The following is a 23209-nucleotide window of genomic DNA, read 5'->3' as shown; positions in this document are numbered from 1 at the left end:
AATCATACAAGACACAACTCTACAGCAATAACTTTGTTGAGTAATCTGATGAATACCGGCATCAAGTGAAGTATTTTGTTCAACAAATGTGTTTAGCAGTGTCTCAGAAGTCACAGTCCCTTCAGTCAATCAATCAATCAACAGTCAATACTTGCTAAGTACCAGGCAGTGGCAACCGTTCTCTAAATGCTTCTATTCACAGATGACATTCTGTTCATTTCATCAAGCATTATAAAGGTACTGTATTTAAGTCCTCAGAAACGCAAGATAAATCCATTTAACCATCACCACTGGAGAAGCAAATTTGATATCTTGGGAGAGGTAGCACTTTATACAATAGTATAGTGATATAGTATAGTGAACTTAACCTTGGCCCTACCTGTGTGACCTTGGTCAAGTTACTTAATATCTCTGGGTCTGGCTTTCCTCATTTGTAAAGACTAGCTGAATTCTAAAGTTTCTTTCAGCTCAAGATCTAGGATCTTATGACTCTCAAAATTCATGTTGGTCAAATTATGACATTCAGCTAGATGTGAAGTTTATCAAATTATTCCATTAAAAACATGTCTTAGACACTGAAGATGAACAATTAACTGGATTTCAGAGCGATTAGTAGGAGATTAGGCAGCACTGTATTAGGAAAATGCACTACTCATTCTTGTGAAGGACTGTCTTAAAACACCACTAATCTTGCCCATGATGATGGCTGCCCATCATGAAAGACAATCTTAGAAGAATTACAATTATAGGCAACCCAAAGTGCTATAGAAAGATGCACAGTGAACCTAAATAGGCTGCAGAAAATTATAACAATCCAGGTCAAACAGGCATGTAAGAACATTATTATAGATCTGTATGATCATAAAGAGAGTCAGAAGCATTCAAATCCTACCTCTGACACATGATGGCTGTGTGACCTTGGGTAAGTCATGTAACTTCTTAGGACTCTTCTATGGCTAAGGTTCCTCACACTGTAGCTCTCTATACCAATAAAATCTAAGGTCTAGATTAAGGTCATTCCTATCTATGATGACCATAAAAGGTAGGATTTCAAGTCATGTTATGAGAATGCAGGGAAAAAAGTAAACAGTTTGAAACGCAGTTTTATTATTTTTTTTGCTTTTTTTTTTGAGGGAGAGGGCAGGGCAATTGGGGTAAAGTGACTTGCCCAAGATCACAAGGCTAGTAAATGTTAAGTGTCTGAGGCTGGATTTGAACTCAGGTCCTCCTAACTCCAGGGTCGGTGCTCTATTCACTGTGCCACCTAGCCGCCCTGAAACATACTTTTAAAAAATCTTAATATATTCGACTTATCAAAATGAATGACATTGAGATATATAACTTATTAAAGGCCTTTCCTACTCCCTTTCTCCCCCTGCACCCTCATCCAGTGCCTTTCCTCTGAGATTACTTCTCATTCACTCTAAATATATGTTTGCATGTTGTCTCTAAACTGTTTTGAGGGCAGGGACTATATTTTTGCCTCTCTTTGTTTCTCCACCATTCAGCACTGTGCTTGGCACTTAGTAAGGACTTAATAGATACCTGTTGACAAACTGCCAAGAGGAAACTGGTAACAATGTTGGGAAGACCATTTGAATTGCATCAGATAAAGAAGGCATGGGAAGTCTATTATCTGTATTAGCAGAAGCAGTATCCACACAGAGCCTCCAAAATTTCTGAGGGTCCCTTAGCATTTCCTCTGATCACTCCTGTCACTTTCAATAAGTCAGTAACATTAATTGCAGATTAATGCTTCTTAGAATCTTCATCAGTACCCATATTTCACAACACAGATGTCTTTGCACAGGAGCAGTTCTCTGATTTGGGGGAAAGTCAAACTCCAAAGATGTAACAGATGTGTTTTTAGAATACGGATATCATGTAATGAACCTGCACTTCAATAAACTATAAATTTTAGGAAATCTCACTAGAGTGGCAATATGCAAAGTGAACTACACTGCATACAATTGAATGCATACCCAGGGCTTGTCTCTGGCATTTAAGAAGAAAGAATAATTATTGCTAACTCTGTTTTGTAAGATCTGATGCAACAACACAATTACCTTCCAGCAAAATTGGCTTAAGGGCAGAGAATAAAACTAGACTTTCAGATTCTGGGAAGCTGCTACTGTATGTAAGAGGAACTATCTGGCTCTGAATTTTTCTAGATGCAGTATCCTGACCAATGGGAAGAAAACTGGCAGGACAGTGAAGGGGATTTCTTAGGAGAACTGGGTACAACAGTAGTATGTCTGTTTTTCTGCCCAGGGTGTCTTATGTGCTGTGGCTGTACTTGATCACAGCTCAGAGCTGAGCATCAGTTTGCTTGAAGGGTACATCTATGATGACATGACTGTTTCTTTTTTTTTATTTTGGGCTTTTTTTATTTTTTGGCATGACTATTTCGATGTAGATGAGGCTATTTTTATATTTATTAACTGAACATTTACTAGGCCATGAGGTAAATACAAAATAGAGACATGGCCCCTGTGCTTTTGGAGTTTACAATCCAGAGGAAGGGTAAGAAACCAGCACAGATGACTATCCTATAAAACATTACATAAGAAGGTATAGAACAGACTGCACATGAGATTTGGGGAAAGATCTTCACTGGGGCGGGGGGAGGTGGTAGAGAAGGGGCAGAAAGGTGGGTTAGGATTTGGGAAGACTTCCTGGAAAAGGTAGCATTTGAATTTGGATTTAAGAAATAGGCAAGAATACAGCAGATGAAGATAGAGGAAGGGAAGCATGGTGAAGACCATAAAAATAGATAGAGACAAAGGCAAAAAAAGTGCAAAATGTGTTTGGAGGGAAGTGCTGTTCAGTTTGGTTAGAGTATGAAGTATGAGCAGAGGAGTAAAATGTAATAACGTTGAAAAGATAAGTTGATGCCAGATTGTAGAGGCTCTTGAATGTAGTAAAGTTATTGTCCAGAAAGTCAACCATGAGTCTATGGGCTTTAAGGTAAAACCCAGATGAAACATCCAATTTGCTATAACTTTACATTTTGTCTGCCATTGGAAATTTTACCCCTGCTTCTATAATTTAGACAAGCCAAACAATTTCTCAAGTCATTCACAAGAAGATGGAACTCATCCAAGGAAGCCCTAGAAATACTACCCAATGTATCTTCCTTGTCAAACTCAAAGCAGTGGGGTGAAGCAGGAAGTGAATGTTTTTCAAAGTCTTTCTCCAGAAAGGAAAAAAGATGTTCAACACATATTTAGCAAAGGTTTTCAATTCCCAAGGATTCTATTCTTTCCACTTAGGCAAACAGTCTTTATATTGGTCAGAATCAATTCCAAAATGACAGTTCTCTTTGTCACTTCCATCAAAACAAATCAAGAAATGATCAGATGTTCTGCTGTTATAAAAGGGAAAGCTCCTGCCATTCCCCTATATTCCCCAAATTCTGCTATATTCCCCAAATCTCCCATCACTATTGTATCTTGCTGCCATGATAGCTTTATGATCTATTCTTCAAACTTCTCCATCTGTTTCATTATTCTAGCCAAGTGGTCTAGGGCTTACTCCCATGACAATATTGTTTCTATTTCTCCCTCCATTGAACCTTAGCCAAATGCTTTCAGCCATACTTCCCTACTTGAGTTTCTGGATTTCTTCACAGTGGTATATTTTAACATTGAATGCTCCTTCACCCCTTAATCTGTCCCTCTGGAATAAGGTGTACCACTCAAGAAGGCAGCTAGATGGCACAGTGGATAGAGTGCCAGGTCTGGAGGCAGGAAGATTCATCTTCCTGAGTTCAAATTGGACCTTACTAGCTGTCCCTGGGCAAATCACTTAATCCTGTTTGACTCGGTTTCCTCATCTGTAAAATGAACTGGAGAAGGCAATGGCAAACCACTCCAGTATCTTTACAAAGAAAATCCCAAAAAAAGGTTACAAAGAGTCAGACACTATTGAAACAAATGAACAACGAAAACAAAAAAATAAAAATAAAATAAACGAAAACAAAAAACGAAAATAAAAAAAACACTCAATAACTATATTATACTCACAAAACCCATCTCACCAATCAGTAATATCTATCAGTAATAGTTTAATTTACTTCTTTCTTCGCTTATTCTCCTCTTACCTGCCTAACCATTTTCCTACTCAACTTCCTTTACTGGATCATCATTTAAGTCTACTCCCTAACCGTGGGTATCCATCAAGATTCTTTCTTGGGCCTTCTTCTCTTCTACCTTCACAGTTGGTGACATCCTGGCTTCAATTCTCATCCCTATTCAGATGATCCTCAGATGCTTATATCTAACTCAAATCTTTCTTCTGAGCTCTAGTCTCATATACCAACTGCCTGGTAAACATCTCCAAGTGAGTGACCTGTAGGTACCTCAAATTCACTACATCTAAAACATAACTCATCTTCCCCCCTACATGTGTCCCTCTTCCAAAATTCCTTATTTTTGTTGAGATCACAGCCTTCTAATCAACTAGCTCTTTACTTTGCATTACCACACCCTCCCCCATGATTATCAAGTTGCCAAATTTATCAAATTTATTCCAACATCTCTCCACTCACACATATATTACCCTAATCACTTCCCACCCAAACTGTTGCTTTAGCCTCCTAACTGACTCCCCTGCTTCCAGTTTTTCCTTTCCCACTACATCTTGATCTATCCTCCACACCACTGCCAAAATAATATTCCCAAAACACAGGTATGACCACAACTGGTTTCAAAAATTTCCAGTGATTCCCCACTGCTTCTAAAATAAAGTATGAATTTTTCGGCATGGTATTTAAAACCCCTCATAGGCTGGTTCCAACCTGTCTTTCCAGACTTACCTTACATGATTTCCCTTCATGCACTCAGTGTACCAGCCAAATTGGCTTATTTGTTGTTCCTCAATCTCAGCATTCTATCTCCTGTTTCCACACCTTGACACAGGTTGGTCCCAATGCCAGTGACTCCCTCCTCAACTCTACCTCTTAGAAGCCTCAGCTCACTTCAAGACTTGGCTCGGATGCTACCTCCTACACAAAAGCCTCTCTGGATTCTCGTCTCCCATACCACATCCTGGTTATTAATGCTCTTTCTCCCTCCTTGATCTTGTATTCACTTACTTATTTTCATGTTGTATCATTCCCCATCCTGTAGATTGTACCATCGTCGAGGTTAAAGTCAACTTTTCCTTTTGGTCTTTGCATGTAACTAGTACAATGCCATGCACATAGTAGGTCCCTAATAATTGTTTGTTGAATTGCATTTGCTTGTTGAGGTATATACTTTGTGCTTTTCTGTACAGACATTAGAAACCTTGAGTTTTATTGCTTTCTCCTTGGAAATGATCACCATGAATTACTGGTCCTCATTTCCCTTTTTTGTAGGAAAGGCAGCATGGAATAAAAGGTAGGAATCACAAAGACACAGGCTCCATATCCTGCCTCTGACATTTCCTGCGTGACTTGGAAAGAGGAGGGGGAGGGGAGGGGAAAGAACAAGTATCTAAATATTAAGTTCCTGCTATGTGTCCAGCACTATGCTGAGCTCTCAGTAAAGAATCTCAGTTAACCACCCTTGGGACAAGGCAGTTAGTTATCTTCTCTGGGCTTCAGGTTCCTGATCTGTAAAATGGGGACAACAGTCCTCTGTAACACCTACCCCACAGCTCTTAGGTGAGGGTCACGATGATAGCATAATACATACATACAAGCACTTTGCAGATGTTAATAAGCACCATATAAATGTCAGGTGTCAGTATCTGATACTCTCTATGATATCTAGGATAAACGTACATGTAAAATTCTCTCCCTCTTGGGGGCAGCTAGATGGTGCAGTGAGTAAAGTGCTGGCCCAGAGTCAGGAGGACCCAAGTTCGGTTCCAGGCTTAACACCCACCCACACACACACAAAAAAACTAGCCGTGTAACCTTGGGCAAGTTACTTAACCCCAACTGCCCTCCAAAAGGCAAAAAAAAAAAAAAATCCTCTCCCTTGTTTGCTGAAAGCTGTCTTGAGACTATTCACAAAACTACACGGTGTCCCAAAAGTCTTAGTGTGGTTTTAAGCTTTAATAGCTTTGGGGATACCCTGTACACATTTCACCAGCCCTCATGAACTACACTCCCTGCATGGCCAAGAATGACTATATCCTAATCTCTGACCTCATCACTCAACTGAAACTGCTCTCTCCAAAATTACCAGTGAATTGCCAAATCTCATGACCTTTTTTCTTAATCTTCATCCTTCTTGAACTCTCTGCAGCCTTTGATGATGTTGATCAGGCTTTTCTTGATACTCTCTTCTTTCTAGACTTTTGTGACATTCTCCTCTCCTGGTTCTCCTCTTACTTCTCTGATTGCTCCTTCTCAGTCTCCTTTGCTGGATCTTCATCCAGAACTCACTTACTAACCGTGGGTTTTTCCAGAGGGCTGATTCCTGGGCCCTTTTCCCTCCTCCCTCTATACTATTTCTTTTGGTGGTCTCTAAAGCTCCATGGATTCAATTATCATCTCTGTGCTGATGATTATCTAGCCCTAACCTCTCCTGAGATAGTACATCTCAAGTTGGATATCTCACAGACATTTTAAACTCAACGTGTCTAAAATTTAACTCATTATCTTCTCCCTCCCCCTAAAAAAGTTCTCCCCTCTTCCTATTACTATTTTTTTTAAAGCAATAGGGGTTAAGTAACTTGCTCAAGGTTACACGGCCAGTTATTTCTGGATGTGGTGCTGAGTATCTGAGCCTGGATTTGATCCCGGTCATCCCAACACTGGAGCCAGTGCTCTTACTCGCTGAGCCACCTGGCCGCCCCTTCTTCCTATTACTATTGAAGACACCACCATACTTCTAGTCCCTTTGGCTTAAAATATAGGTGTCATACTTGATTCTTTACTTTCTCATACACACATACTTCCGTCCAAACTGTTGCCAAAGGCTGTTGATTTTACCTTTGTAACATTTCTCACATGTGCCCCCTTTTCCCTCTGCCACCTCACTAGTGCAAGCCCTCATCAATCATACATGGACCACTGCATTAGCCTGCTAGTTGGTCTCATCACTTTAGTCCACCTTCTCCATTCAGCTGTCAAACTTATCTTCCTAAAGGGAATATCTGATCATGTCACCTCCCTTCTCAATAAGCTCCAGTGGCTGTCTATCTCCTCAAATCAAATATAGGATCAAATATAGAATCCTCTGTTTGGGGCTGGCAGCCCTTTATAACCTTTCCCCTTCCCACTTTTTCAGCCTTATTACACCTTACCACCCCTGTCCTCAATGTGTCTGGAACTCCCACTCTCCTTATCTCTACTTCCTGATTTCTTTCAAGTCCCAGCTAAAATCCTACCTTCCTACAGGTATTCCCAATTCCCCTTAATTCCAGTGCTTATCTCCAACTTATCCTGTATCTAGCTTGTTTATAAATAGTTTATATGTTGTTATCTCCCATTAGACTGAGTTCCTTGAGACCATGACTATCTTTTATTTTGCTTTGTATCCTCAACATTTAACATATATTAGGCACTTAATAAATGTTTACCAACAGATATTCCCATTTTCAGACATCTTAATCAGATAATCACATCCCATATCTACTTACTTTCCATTTACAGCAGTGACATACAGTAGGTGCTTAGTAAATGTTTGTTGATTTTCTTTTGACTCCACTCAAATCCTACCTTCTGGAGAAGACCTTTCCTGGTTTCTTTCCCTCATGCCCATCTCTCCCCCTGTCCCTCCCTCCCCCCAAGCCTTCCCTCTGAGGTTATCTTCTATTATACAATATATATCTTGCATATACTATTTTTGGCATGTTGTCTCCCACATTAGAATATGATCTCCTTGAGGGCAAGGGATGAGGGAAAGACATTTGTAGTTGGAAAGTGGGAGAGGTGAGGAAAGTCCTCTTACAGATGATAAGATTTGAGTTGAGTTTTGAAAGAGTCTAGAGAAGCCAGGACATGGGAGTTTAAGAGGGGAAACTATTCCAGGCATGGTGGAGAGCCAGTGAAGAAGCAAAAAGTTGGGAGATACAATGTTGTATGCAAGGAACAACAGGCAGTCCAGTTGAACTTTTAGGACCATAAACTATGTGGAGGCAACAGGGAGCCAATGGAGTTTATTAACATAGACTAGCCTATCTGGAATATCACTTTAGCAGCTGAGTAAAGCATGGATTGGAATGGGAAGAGACTTGAGGCTGTGAGACCCACCAGGATATTGGGGTAATCCATGCATGAGGAGATAAGGGTCTGCACCAGAGTGGTGACAATGTCAGTGGAGAGAAGGGGGCATATTCGAGAGATGTCACAAAGGTGAAATTGACAGGTCTTGGCAACAGATTGGATATGGGAGGGGAGGGAGAGAGAGATGGTGAGATGTTGAGGATGACATGAGTTTATCTGGCAACTGGAAGAATGGTGGTGCCCCTTCACAATAACTGGAAAATGGAGAAGAGGGGCCAGTTTTGCAGGAAACATAATGAGTTCTGTTTTGGACATGTTGTATTTGAGATGCCTATAGGACATTGAGAACTCAAGATTTCCAAAAGGCAGTTGGTAATGCAGGACTGGAGCTCAGAAGGGAGATTGAGACTGGACAGTTAGATATGGAAATCATCTGCAGAGAGTGAAGTCACAAAGTTAGATGATATGGAACAAGAGAAGGGATCCAGAGAGACTTTTAGGGAACCGCCATGGTTAGTGGGTATATGGATAATGACCCATTTTATGATATAGAGGAAACGGTGGAGCTGTCAGATAGGTGGAGGAAAACCAGGAGAGAGGAGTGTCTAAACAAAACAAACCTAGAGAGGGACACAGTGCCTAACACAGAATAAGCTCATGATTCACTGGGGAAGTGGGGGGTGCAATTAAATAGCCAGTAATTATAGGAATATAAACTGAACATGCCAGAGTCCCACCACATAATCAGGATATTTCCTGATTGACTGAGAGGTATACTAGAATTTTAAAGTGACAAATGAGCAGAATATAGCATGCCTAAATAGGCAAATACCAAGTCAGTATGGGATGTTCTTGGAGAAAAGACATCATTTTCTTTGAAGCCCTTGGGAAAGCCGGACACCACTGAATCAATTTCCAATCTAGGAAGGATCATAAGGACCAAACTAGACCAGGGAATATTTAGTTAAATATCTGCTATTAGTTAAGAAAATTAAGGTACTATCTAGTCTAACTCAGTAATTTTCCTCTGTACAAATTTTTAAGTACATTACTCTGGGATACCATTTCTGAATGTACTACATACACTTTTTCCCCATTTAAAAGCAATGTATACACACCCTCAAGAATTCACTCTTTTGGTGTGAGGTATATGGCAGAAAGAAGGGAGAAAAGAAAGAGGAATTCTATGCAAAATTTGGGCATCTTGTTATCAGGGTAAGGATAGAAGGGGAAAAACATGATATTAGGGTTCAAGTATTGCCTGTTTGTGAACCACAGAGCCAAGCTGGTCCAGAGTCCAAAGGAGATTGAGAAGCTTAGTGCCTTGAGTTGGGGTTTAGAGATAAGGAAATGCCTGGAAACTGAGAGGTACAGGTCCCAGAGCCAAGGAAAACCTCCCCTGGACTAATTCCAAAAAGGAAGCTAATTGGTATCAGCAAGGCCCAAGACCCAGGGTAAGGTCTATAGCAGTGATCTCTGACACACACCTATGCATGACCTTTAGTCAGACGAGAAGTGAAATGAAGGAAAATGAGCACACATAGTGTTTTCTAAACACTCTAAAATGAATGACATGAACTTCTTTCTTTCCAATAAGATGTAGTTCAAGAGACTGGGTACTGAGAAGTACAAATGATACCCACTCTCTCTCACTTCCTCCTCCCCGTCCTCTCTCAGCTTCTTAGAGTCCCTGGATGTGCTGAGGACTTAATGGTTTGAAATTTTAAAATGTTTCTGTGAACTTTTCACCTATCTATTGCAAACTAGGGGGATATAGTTGGAATATATGATCTCTAAAGATTATATAATCTATGTACATTTTTTCCTGTATGGATAGATGTTTGGATTTTATATTAGATTCAAATTCCCCTGAGCTAGATAAGCAGATTTCTTTCTGAGCTAAAATCTCCAAAGCAGTCAATGTGTATTTTAGTCCAGTAAATGTACCCCAAATCTATCCATAGGTGACTATCAAGATGTAATCTATCAAAATGCATCCTCAAATGATCCCAGGATTTAGAAACAGGCTTGTAATATAAACATATTCTTTTGGGAGAGACAAGACATACCATTAAAAAAAATTACAGACCAGTACAAGACAGTATATAATGATACCTCTCTCATCCATTACCTTTTCTCCACTCACTCCTTATTACCACTTGCCTGGAATATGATAGCCTCCTAATTAGTCTCCTTCAATTTAATTTCTCTCCTTTCCAGCGTGTTTTTCTCATAGCTATTAAGTGACAGGTTTTCCCATGTTACAACCCTGTTTAAGGAACTTCACTGACTCCCTGTTACCTGTAGGAAAAATACAAACTTCTGACTCCAACCTCCAAAACTATCACAAGTTGGTTACTTTATACTGCTTTTCACAAATCTACATTCCAGGTAAACTGACAAGCTTGCTGCTTCCCATACTCCATATTCTATTCCCATTTTTTTTTTGCACTACAACATTTCAACCTCCTCTCTTCCACCTCTTAGAACCTCAGGCTCATTATAAGGCTGTTTCCATGTTCCCTATAATAAGACCTTATGAGTACTCCATAGAATCCCCAAAGATTACTTTGTATACTTATGAATATATTTTAAATTTCCTTATCTGTGTTCACCCCAACCCCCACAAATACACACATGGACATAAATCTCTTGAGGACAGAGACTGAGGCAGCACAGCATTGTATATAAAGAACTATCATCAAAGCCAAGAAGCCCTCCGTTCAAGTCCCGTCTCTGAAATACTGGCTGTATGAATCAGGGCAAATCACTGAACCTAGCAGTGCTCTCAACAAGTCTTTAAGGCTACAAACTGCAGAGAAATTGCCGGCTTGCATTGGCAGGAGTTTCCTCACGTGGGAATTCCCTATACCAGTGAAATTGCAAGTCCAATCTCTATCCCCATCACCTATTCCTAGCACCTAGCCTAGCACATGGTAGGTACTTAGTAAGTGTTTGTTGAATTAATTTAAATCAAGTTTCAAAGTCCATGATACGTTCCTGAAACTCATAGCCAAGATTAACTGGTCTCTGACTTGAATACCCTGAATACTACTGATTGCCCTCCTTAGGTAGCCTCATGGTCCTCTACTTCCATGGGTTCACAATATTTCTTCCAGACTTAGTACAGACACCAAATGGGTCTTAGACTTACTGCAGTTCAGAACTGAGCCTCAGCTAACAACAGGGATGATAGACACGTGCCACCATGTCCAGCCTCAATGATGTTTGTAAACACATAAAATACATAGAATTATCAGGGAAAATAGATTCAACTAGCCAAAAGAACTATACTTGCTACTCAGATATTGAGTGCACCTCTGGAATTAGCTACCTTATAGAACCCTCTAATGACAGCACCTTATGTGTTCCTAGGTACTACTTCCTCATCTCTCCTCAGGTTGGGAATATCCTACAAACTTTAAGGTGTCCTTGAGGATATATCAATCAATTCATCAAGTTTTTATGAAGTGCTTACTATGTACCAACCACGGTGCTAGGGGTATAGAAAAAACCACCACTACCCCCAAAATCCTCGCTCTAAAGGAGCTTACATTCCAATATGGGAGACATTAGAGGCTAAGTGATTAGATTCTTGCCTACAGGAAGTGGGATTTAAGTTGAGACAGTTTCTAGTACCTATTTCTTTGGAGCTAAAAGTAAAAGTAGGGTTTCTCTGAATGGAATAATGTCCCATAGATAGCTCACTCTTAAAGTCTAGTACATGTTCACCTTAAAATTACAAATGTGTTCTCTCGTAAGGGCTGTCCCCAAAGGTCCTAAGATTTGTCTGATATTCAACCTTTGCTTACTTTGGATCCTTCCCTACCACTCTAGAGAAGTAGTCCTAATTTATTAACTGGGTTATTAGTATAACTAGGAAGTTTGTGGTTCCATCAGCTTATAGGAAAAAGACTGACCTAAAGGGTCTCAATTGTACTGCCAATAGATTATACCATCTCACTAACAAAATGGTTTTCCTAGACCTCACCAGGAAGTTCAAGATAACAAAAGTCAGTATTTAAGATACAATTCCCCCTCCAAAAATAAGGTGTGCCAACATCCCTGCTCTACATGAGAATAAAGGGACAAGATTTTTTAAAAAGCCTCATAAACTGACAAAATTAGCCAGGTGTACAAGTAGCCCACCCCAAGAGATAGAGGGTAAATGTGTTGTTGATTAGATTGTCTCCCAATACCCTCCAAAGGGAGACATAGAAAAGTTCAATTTGATGAAGTTAACGGTGATCTGTTCAATTTTTAGAGGAAAAAAAGGGAACTGTGAGAGGAAATATAAAGGGAAACAGCTGCAAAACATAAGTAATACAAGTATATTGTAACATAATCAGGGTTGTGCTGGACTTTTGAAAGTCAGTTGTTAAATTTTCTGTGTGAGCATTTACACCTTAGAATTCAGCAAAAAATACACATCAGGGCTTGATGCATTAATTCTTTGATTGTCTAAACTTAAGAAAGTGACAGAAAAAATGTTAATAATGCAGATTAGCTTTTTTTGAGAATCAGTTATTAAACATTAATCAGCACACCACTAAAATAATGCTTTTGGTCACTCAAGCTGTGATCCTATGTGATCAAGAATGTCCTGAGAGAAGTGGCAGGCTCAAGATAAAGAATAAGAATATATATGGATGTGGCCAACATTAGAATTTATGTTGCTTAATTCTACATGTTTGTTATAAGGGGTTTTTTTCCATCTTTTTCTCCAAAGGGCAAGTAGATGTGGGAAAAATTAAATGAATTCTTATTAATCAAAAAAATTTTTTAACTTAAAAGAATGGCCTAAGTCAGGCATGGCTATACATACCTATAATCTGAGCTACTGGTGAGGCTAAAGCTGAGAGCTCTTGAGTTTGGAGTTCTGATTTGCAACAGATTAGGCAGATCAGTAGTTCATACTAAATGAAGCATTAATATGGTCAGACTTAGGGAATGGGGGCAGAAGAGGGACCACCAGATTGCCTAAGGAAGGGAGAACCAACTTAGTGCTGTTCAATAGTGGTACCAGACCTGTGAATAATCCTTGAACCTGGGCAAGATGACCTCTGAGTTCCCTTACAATGCTGAGATTCTTTGATTTTGATTCTAAGATAACTAGTCCCTAAAATCCCCATCAAAAAGACCAGGCTGCCCCCCTCCAAGGTTTTCTCATAAAATCATTCTTGGAATGTAACTGACTGTAAAGAAAGTTATTCACTCAATTGTACTATATATAGTAAGTCCAAGAGAATGTAACAACAAAAAGGAATTATAACATGGAGTTCAGAAAAGGGAAAATCAAATAATAAGAATTTGTCACCTATTATTATCCAGGTGGAAGGGATGTTCTCAATTCTGTTCATTTTACATCTTAATAAACTTAAAGGACTTTAAAGCAAAATTTACTCAATATGGAAAGAGGCAATTCATGAAGGTAACAAATTCTATTGCTGCGTGTCGTTTCTACTATAAGTTAATAAACTGGCTTATAATCTCTTATGAGTTTGATTGGTATGAAATCAGTCCTTTTGGAGTCTGGTCACCTCAAAAAAAGGCCACTGGACTCTGAAGAGCTGAAATGAAACTCTGATGGGAGGTGAATGAACCAGATGCCCAAGCTGACCTCATTTCTAATCACCTTTTAGAAGGAGTAAGTTGCCACAAACCCTTTTTTGTAAGTCTGTGCTAAGAAGCTAGCCACCCCCAGGGACGTCTCCAGAGTGGAGTTCAATTATAAAAAAAAGAGTACCCTTGGAAGAAGTCTATAGGCTCTAAGAAAGAACATAGTTGATGAAAGAGGTATAATGCTGTCATTTATAATTTTACTTTTGAAAGTCATCACTTCTTCCTGAGTGCCCAATTCTGTGGCTTTTTCTTGGTTTTCATTTTCCCTGACCACTATATGGCATCTGACCTGCTGACTACCCTCTTCCTTCAGATTCTTTCCTTTTGACATCCCTGATGGGAAAAAAATAAAAACTTGAATGCTTAAAAACTGTTCTACCATGGCCAAAAAAAAATTAGAGGCACTGGACATAGTAGATAGATTGCAGTGTTTTTAATCTGGAAGATCTCAGTTCAAATCCTCCCTTTGACACCTTCTAGTTGCAGTCTCTACACCTACATCAGTAGAGGGAGTCCCCACAAAGGGCTTTCTTTGCCTGATGAAATAATTATGTTCCAAATATATTTCAAATTGATTGACTGATTCAGGAAAGAAAGCAAAATGTATTCTCCCTTTAAGAAGAGGTTTTTAACCTTTTTTATGTTCATGGGCCCCAAGTCAAGAACCCCTACTCAATGGAGAACTTCTAGCAAGAACCCAGTCTCAGAACTATAATGCCAAAAGTAAAATTCAAATTATACAAAGGATAAAAAAAAATCCAAAAGGATCAATAGACATGAGGACTTATCCTTCACTCAGAAACTCTTTTTCATGCTGGCTGCAGAATCATAATCTTTGGGTATTTCTTGTGATGGTTCATAGGTCCAACAGAGGAGCAGGAAGTTTTCTGTTGATACTTTTAAGAAAAGCAGGAAAGTTGCTCTCTCCCATAAAGACGTTATTGTGCTTTTCAAATAAGGAAGACAGTCTCTATGTCACTCTCAAATAAAGTATGCAAACTCAATGAGGGAATTCTACACAGAAGCTCACGCCAATGGAATACAAGCAAGTCATTTTTAAAAGTCCTCTTACTATTGTGAGACCAATCTGAAGACTTCAGAGTCAAAGCAGCTCAAGGTTGGTTGGTTGGTTCCTTTTTTTTTGGGGGGGGGGGGATTTGAGAGAGGAGTTGAAGTAACATCAGCTTGTAAGACCAGTTATACACCTAAACCAAGACCTAGTCTACAAAGCCAGGATTCCAAATTAATCTTAGATAAGTTACAACCTTAAATAAATTGAACAATCACGGACAGGCATTTGAATTGACAGTAATGTCAATAAGGAATTTCAAACGTATGGAGGTGTTTAATATTTCAGTATTGTTCAAAATCATATTCTGTTACTTATTGAAGTCTTTTTATTTTTTGGCCCAGACCCAAGATTTCATTGCCATAGAGAACCAGTGATAAGGAAACTCAAAAAGCAAATCAGCAGTCCCTCCAGAATTTAGTCGACTATAAGAGAGCACCAGGGGTACTGAAAGGTTAATGTGACTTGCTGGGGGAAGGGGCCACACACTGTCAGAGGTAGTGCCTACTTGAAAACAGGTTTTCCTGACTTTGCAACCATATTCCTATCCAGTGCCATTCTGCCTCCTCCCTGGAATTCTTGAGGAGATTCAATTTTCATAACTTTATTTTTATATTTTTAAAGGCATTCTTGGATTTTTGTGCCAGTTGCTGTGAAATGTACTGACTGGATGGATCTATATTACTTATAGGGCACTAGCGCCACCTAGGGGAAGTTATATGAATTCACATACAGAGAGATATACAGAAACACACACACAGACACAGAAACACACACACACACAGACACAGAAACACACACACACTACCAGAAGACTACCTTGGACCCAGGATAAGAGACCTTTGCTATGGCTTGAGTCCAGGATCACCTATATCCCAGAACATCCATGCTTCACCTCAGGAAGCTGTCCAGCCATCTTAAGCTCCAGAGTTGGGAGAATCTCAGTACTCGAGCTCAGGACTAAGTTACCTTTAGGAGCTAAATGGGTCAGAGGTATTCAATCAGAGATCAGGGTGTAAAGGGACTCATAATTTGTGTCTCAGAGCACAACAGGGTCCTGGGAAGCTTGGGGCAAGAGACTATCACTATTACATACTACTCCAGTAACATGAGTCAAATAGGTTCATGAGCTGAACTGGGAACATCATCATTATAACATGAATACATTGGGACAGGTTTTCTGATCTCAAAATAACCAACATACAACTGATATTTGGAACACAGTCTATCACAGTCAAATATCATATTGCCTCTCAACCCCATACTGGACGCTGCCTGTACCTTTGTCCTCCAATAACTGCTCAGATTTTCTTTCTAAGAACTCATGTGTCTTCAGCTATCACCACCATGCTCTCTGTAACATCTGACACCACTGACCATCATCCTTTGTCCTCTCCTCCCTGAGATTTCATGACTGTATTCCTTGGTTCTCCTCTTGTTTGGCTGCTACTTCTCAGTGTCCTTTGTCAGATGCCAAACAAGTCTCACCCCTAAACTATGGGTACAAGTTGTCCTGAGCCTTCCTCTCCTTATACTGTCCATCAGTGATCTCACCAATTATCATGAGTTCAACTATCATCCCAACACCTGTGAGTATCTTCCAAGGTTTTGTCCTGGGCCCCCTTATTTTATCATTCTCTATCACCTCACTTGCTGATCTCATCACTTCCCATGGGTTCTATTATTATCTCTATTCATATGATGCCAAGATCTACATTTCCAGCCCCAGTATCCCACCTAAGTTCCAATCCCACGTCACCAGCTGTATATTAAACCTCTCCAATTGGATGAGGTTTTTCAAACTCAACATGTATAAAACTGTAATTCATTATTCCTCCCCAAATCCTCCCTTTCCCCTATTTCTTTTGAGGGCACTACCATCCTTCCAGTTACCAGGTGTGTAATCTTGGAGTCATTCTCGACACTTCCCTCTCCTTCCCCTACTCCTCACTCGGTAGTTGTCTTGTTGATTCTACCTCCACATCTCTTAAATGCATCCCCTCCTTTCCACTAAGATGGCTGCCACAGACCTCTAACACCTCACTTGTACTACTTCCAAAGTTTCTTAATCCATGTCCCTGATTCGTCTCTCTTTCATCAATCCATCCTTCACACAGCTGCCTAATTCATATTCCTAAAGCTTATGTCTGATATCACACCCCTGCACAAAAAGCTCCAGTGACTCTATTTCTTCTTTGGTCTGATATTTAAAACTCTTCACAATATGGTTCCAGCCTCGATTTCCAGGCTTACTACATTTAATTCATCTTCACAATCTTCATTCCAACCCAATCAGTCTGTTGTCTTCATCCATGACATTCCATTTCCTTTCACTGTGTCTTTGTACCAGTTATCTTCCATGCCTAGAATGAACTCCTTCCTCACTTCTTCCTTTCAGAACCCCTACCGCTCTCCCTAAAGTTCTACCTCCTACCCAGACATCCCCAGGTCCTGGTCTCCTGCCTCACCCAAAAAAATCTTGCATTGACTCTGTATATATTTTGTATTTGTGTACATAGTTTCCCCGAGTAGAACATGAGAAGGAAGGGACTGTCATTCTGTCTCCATATCCCCAGCTCCAGGCACAGTGTTTGGCACACAGTAGATAATTAATAAATGCTTTTTGAATGAATGTAATTGACTCTCAGATCTGTATTTCTGGCCTCAACCTATCTTCTCAGCTTTGATCTTATATTTGCAACTACCTGCTGCCCACTTCCATTTCAATGTCCAACCATTACCTCAAATTATGTCCAAGCCTAAATTCATAAAGTCTCCCAATTCATAAACCCTCCCTTCTGATTTCTATTATTACTGACAAAAGTACTATCATCTTCCCCCTTACTGAGATCCAAAAACTTGGGGTCATTTTTTTGCTTCTTCATCTTCCCTCATCCCCTAGCTACAACCATTCACAAAGCCCTACTGATTATTCTATTTTCTTTTCAGGTCTACAACACCCTGGGTCAGGTGAAAGCCAGTTTAGACCACTGGTATTTAAGTACCGGATTAACAGGACTCAATTTTGTGAATGGTTTTAGCCCAGGACTTAGCATATTCATTGTGGTTTGAGAGTTTTTTGTTTTTGTTTTTAAAGTCGAAGATACCTGGACTTAGATCATCTTCCTTCCCATCCCCTAGGCAACACACTGTGTTTTTCCCCTAACACATGTGGCTCAAAACTGAAGGTATTCCAGGCCAAGAGCCTTAAGTTACAGTTGATTCTGAAACATCAGGATCTGCAGGGAAAAGCAAAAACAAACCTAGACTCAATTCCTTGCCCTAACTTAACTGGGAAAAGTCCTTTTCATTGTAAACAGGATTCAAGGACCACTGAGACAAGGGCCTAAAGACAGAGATGACTAATCCAGAAACAGTAAGACGAGGACAGATACTCCTATTTACTCAAACTTTTATTCTTTTTGTAAAATTTTCTCAATTCCTAACATTTTTGTATAAATGTTACAAGTTGTGTGCAAAGAGGGTTAGTAGAAGAGGAAGAGGAAAGGAAGGAAAAGGGGTTGAACCAGCTAATGAAGAGAGCTAGAGAGGCATTTAGGGGCAGGAGGTGGGGAAAACCCACCACAGTGGCCTCTCCTATCCAAAATGCCACTAGCTCTAAGCTCTAACACTCAGACACATTACAATTTTGCTGCTGAATTCTTAATGCATCTTTTTTTTTTTTAAGTCAAGGATCATTTCCAGTTCCCATGCCCTGCTTGCTCATTCCAAGGCCTCAGTCCTTCTTGCTACCCAATCAAACAATGAGCCTGACCCCTTCACTCCAAGGGAAAACTTAAATCATTTATCTTCAGCCCCCGCCCAGGAAAGGACACTGAGGTTCTATACTTCAGGACCTAACCTTGGACCTGGTAGCCTCTTCCCCTGGTGAACTAATGGGGATAATGGAGAACAGGAAGCGGGGAGGCCTTCTGTTCCTTTTGCTCCTCGTTTACAGGATCAGTCCTATCCGTGGAATCCTTACTTCACAGAAAATATGGACTCGCCATCACACAAGCTTAGCATCTCTTCAGCCATCAGTATTATCTACTAGACTCTAAGATCCATAAGGGCAGGACCATATCTTACCTGTATTTTCTATCTCTTTCAAACTTTGTGGAGTGGTCTGCACACTGCCAGTGCTTAATAAATGTTCATTCAATCAATTAACTCCACCCACTGCTAGGGAGTCTAAGGAGGAAGAGGACCAAAGATATCCAGCTAAAACACAAGAGCTACCTTTCCTTTCCCACCCCTTTCCACTGCACATTATAACTTTTACTTTAAAAGGCAGACTCTGAGAAGATTGTGTCAGAGGGACAAAGTAATTTCTCTACTTGACCTCTCAGGGAAAGGAGGGGTATATAAATGTCTCTCCCTCCAAAATAAAGCAGTCACTTAGAAGAGTTCCACATTTTGTACCAACTCAGAGGAAATAAATTACATTCCCTCTCTCTACCCCTCCGCTGCTCTATTAGGAAAACCTTTTAGATTAGATTTCTCTCTCCCCCACCTTGTCTTCATGTCCCAGTGTCCCCAGGTCAACCCTGGAGATATTCCCAACGTTGACCTTACCTCTTGGAGACCAACCCCGACCACTGCAGGTTAGTCCCCAAAGTCCTTACTGTCTTCTCCAAGTGCTTTATTGCTCCCTAGACCAGAAAAAGAATCCCGAACCAAAGGGTCCTAATATGTTCTAACCATCAGTTTACTTGATTTTCCCACTTCTAGCCTTCCACCTATCCTCTACCCTTCCCAACTCCCCTGACCTTGGGAACCCTAGGGGGAGAAGCCTCAACTCCAACTTCCGATCACAGGACCACTATCTTTGAAGCTTCAGATTCCTAACTCAGCCTAGAATGATCACTACTCCCTGCTCCCCACCACGCCCTCTCATTGGGATCCCCACCGAGGCCAGCCTGCCCTGTCCCACCCTTCCCACCCCAAATCTTCCTCTCAAAGTTTATTCAGCTTCTTTGATCATCAAGGCTGCCCTCACCCCCTTCCCCAATGTCCCCCATCCCTTCTTCATCCACCAGCTCCGCCCCAGGCTCTCCGGGCCCCAGGGACTGCTCGGTTAACCCCAATCCACTCCCATCTCCTCCCCCGTGGAGCTGGCGCTGGTGTCGCCGGGCCTGGGCTTTGTGGCGGAAGCCCTCCCCGCAGTCTGCGCATGTATAGGGCCGCTCCCCTGAGTGGGTACGCCGGTGGCGAAGCAGGTTGGAGGAGACGCTGAAGCGCTTGCCACAGTCCACACAGGCGTAGGGCCGCTCACCTGTGTGCGTGCGCTGGTGCTGAATCAGAGCGGAACTCTCCCCGAAGCGCTTGGTGCAGTACGCACAGCCGTAGGGCTTCTCGCCCGTGTGTATACGCTGGTGTGTGACCAAATTGGAGTGTTGCGAGAAGCCCTTGCCACACTCCCCGCAGCGGTGGGGCCGCTCACCTGTGTGCGTCACCTGGTGCCTGACTAGGTCGGTGCTTCGGCTGAAGCCCTTCCCACATTCCCCACAAATTGTGGGCCGGTCCCGGCTCCGTCGCCGGCGTTTCCGAGGTGGTATCTGGGGCTCCCCACTCCCAGGACTAGGAGGGGTCGCTACTGACGTTGCCATCGGGGGCAAAACCATCAGCTCCTTAAGCTTTTCATAGCCGCGGGAAGGGGGTAAGGGAGTAGGGGGCGCCAGCTTCCGGCGTCGACCACGACCGGCCCCCCCAGCACGAAGCAGCCGTGGTTGCTGTAGCTCAGGTTCCTCCTCCTCTTCCTCCTCACCATCCCCGGATGGAGTTGTGGCCAAGAGCTGCTGTGGGCTGCCATTCCCCTCCTCCTCGTCTTCTTCCTCATTCTCACTCCCATCTCCTAGAGGGGAAAGGGTAGGATGGAGGGAGAGAGTCCGGCTAGCAGTCTCGAGATCACTTAACCAATCAGGTCTGCTACTGTTGAGAATTTGGGGCTCTTTCTGTGCATTCCCTCCCGCCTTTTTCCCTCTCACTGCCCTTCATCCCTTTGCCCCAACCTCGCTACGTCCGAACGTGGAGCCAAATAATAATAAAAACCGGGGGGTGGGGGGGAAGAGGACTAAATAAAATAATTGTAGGTATGTGTTTAAAATGATAATGTGATAGAAATACCATCCAGAAGGTGCTCGAAAGGAGAAACTGAATATTCAGGTAGAAAAAGGCTAAATTTTAAATGGGTTCCAATCAAAGGATTAAGCAAAGAAAGAGAGCCTCCAACTACAGCTAATTTTCTGAAAAGTCCTGGGACCCCAGAGAGAAAGAGAGGGTGACAGAAATCACTGCATGTCAGCCATATATCTGGAAATGAAAGATCAAGAGCTACAAAGCAATCCCTACCTGACAGCCAAAAAAGAAAAAAAAAAAGGCTAAAGGACATTTTTTCCCCCTCTGAAAGCTCTTCATGGTCCTAACTTTACTTCCCTCTTTATCTTACTCTCACCTTACCTGGTCCAGCTCCTCCTTCCTTTTCTACCTCAAATTAATCTTTGACTAGGTCAAAACAAAACAAAACCATTTCAAGCCATCCTTCCTCTGATAACACATTTTCAAATCTGACCCTGATTCTAAATAATGAGAAAGAGATTTGTCTAATCACAAGATAATTAAAATTAATCAGGAATTCTTTAAAATACATTATAAGTCTCCCTAGAATAAGGCAAACCTCTCATTTATGAAAAATTAATGAATTATGGAAAGGTCATTATTTCCACAATTAAAGTTAATTATTTCCAACATACTGAATTGTTTCAAAGTTACTTGATAACTCACTGTGTAGAAACTTTTGTCAAAAAAGAGCTAATAAAGAATTCTAAAAAAAAAAATTCTGCCGGTTCAAGTACCCTATAGCCTTCACTTAAACAGGAGACACTAAGGATAAACCTCTTTAGAACAACCAAAAGTTTGGAATTACAGGGACATTTTACAATGGGATAGAGTGGTGAACAAACTTAATTTACTATCATTCAGGACTACCCCCAAAAGAATAACTGGGAATAGTAGCTCAAGTGAATATATCACTTTACACTTTTAAAGTGTTTTACATTCATATTCTCCCAAAGGCTCACAGTTTCAGGTATAATATTTAAGTTGTAGCAAATTTATATTTTGTGACTTCTACTTGGTGTTGTTTTTATCAGAAATTATCATTTTTTCTTTTTAAGTGTGTAATTGTAAAAGATTTCCTTAATTCATAAGTATGATTTTCATGACTTTTCCCTTGAATGACCATATCTTCAATCCTGTGATAAAACCCAATAGGAAAAATGTAATCTGATATACATAAATCTTGTTCAAAAGCGAAATTTTTCAGGAAAACCTCTCTTCCATAAAATAAATTATTATACCAAAGCCTGGTTATACTGACGTGACTTTTCTTTCAGCAAAATTCTCTTTATATTTTTATTAGACTAACAGCAAAATAGAGGGTGAAAATAGCCCTTGGAAAAAAATTTGAGATCAACAAAGTTGATAGTCTGCATGTAGATACTTGAAAGCTGACTTGATTATCTAATTTAGTTTCACAACAGCCCTGTAAGAAAAAGAGAAGCAGGTATCATTTATTCCCATTTTCCAGATGAATAAAGTAAAGCACAAAGAAGTTATATGATGAGTCCTGGGTAACAAAAAGATTCAAGACACAGCCAGGACTAAAATCCTAGTCCAGTTTTTCACTCAGTAAACCATTTTCTAACTACACTATGTGCCATCTAGGATTCTTCAGTTAAGATACTGAATGAAAATTTTGTTCCTTCAGAAAGTAAGTGACAAATTAAGGTTTGGCTAAAAATGACCACTGCAAGGTTCTAGTTAGTATACTGTAAAGTGAAGGTTAATAATCCTAAAAAGTCCACAAATGTAGGAATTACTGCTGAGGGGTCAGGGCTTATGATTAAGCAAGGATGAATTAGAAAGGAAAAGAGCAGAGACCAAGAGTAGGTATGAGAGAATAGAAATGAAGCCAAACAACAAACAGATCAATTTTAGAGATGGGAGAGATATTAGAGATCATCTAGTCCAACTCCCCGTTTTGCAGCTGAGGAAACTAAGGCCCATAAAGTAATTTTCTCAGTGTCACAAATGAACTAAGTAGCAGAACCAGAGTTAGAATCCAAGCTTTCTAGCATTCTTTCTAAAGTTTTTCTTTGTTTTTGGTGATTTGAGACATTTTTTCCAGATTACTCTCAAGTCATGTAGGATATATCTGGCTATATACTATTGCATGATGTAAGATGGGGGAAGCCCAGATCACATCTTCACATCCCCTATACAAGAAAGAAAGAAAGGAAGAAAGAAAGGAAGAAAGAAAGAAAGAAAGAAAGAAAGAAAGAAAGAAAGAAAGAAAG

The 23209-nt window shown here is 40.6% G+C and overlaps 1 protein-coding gene across 1 annotated transcript in view; it reads right to left on the bottom strand.

Moving 5' to 3' along the window:
• LOC138163071 (zinc finger protein 316-like) overlaps positions 1 to 23209 on the bottom strand; it is a 59455-nt gene that overhangs the window by 29885 nt on the left and 6361 nt on the right. Inside the window, exon 4 of the mRNA XM_069090556.1 lies at positions 20128 to 20706. Coding sequence (XP_068946657.1) covers positions 20128 to 20706 — 579 coding nt within the window. The remainder of the gene's footprint in view (positions 1 to 20127; positions 20707 to 23209) is intronic.

The sequence above is a fragment of the Petaurus breviceps genome, unplaced genomic scaffold (genome assembly GCF_028583685.1).
Source record: "Petaurus breviceps papuanus isolate PSGF00001 unplaced genomic scaffold, PetGlider_PUasm1.0 187, whole genome shotgun sequence".
NCBI lineage: Eukaryota > Metazoa > Chordata > Mammalia > Diprotodontia > Petauridae > Petaurus > Petaurus breviceps.
This window is presented reverse-complemented; position numbering and strand designations above follow the sequence as displayed.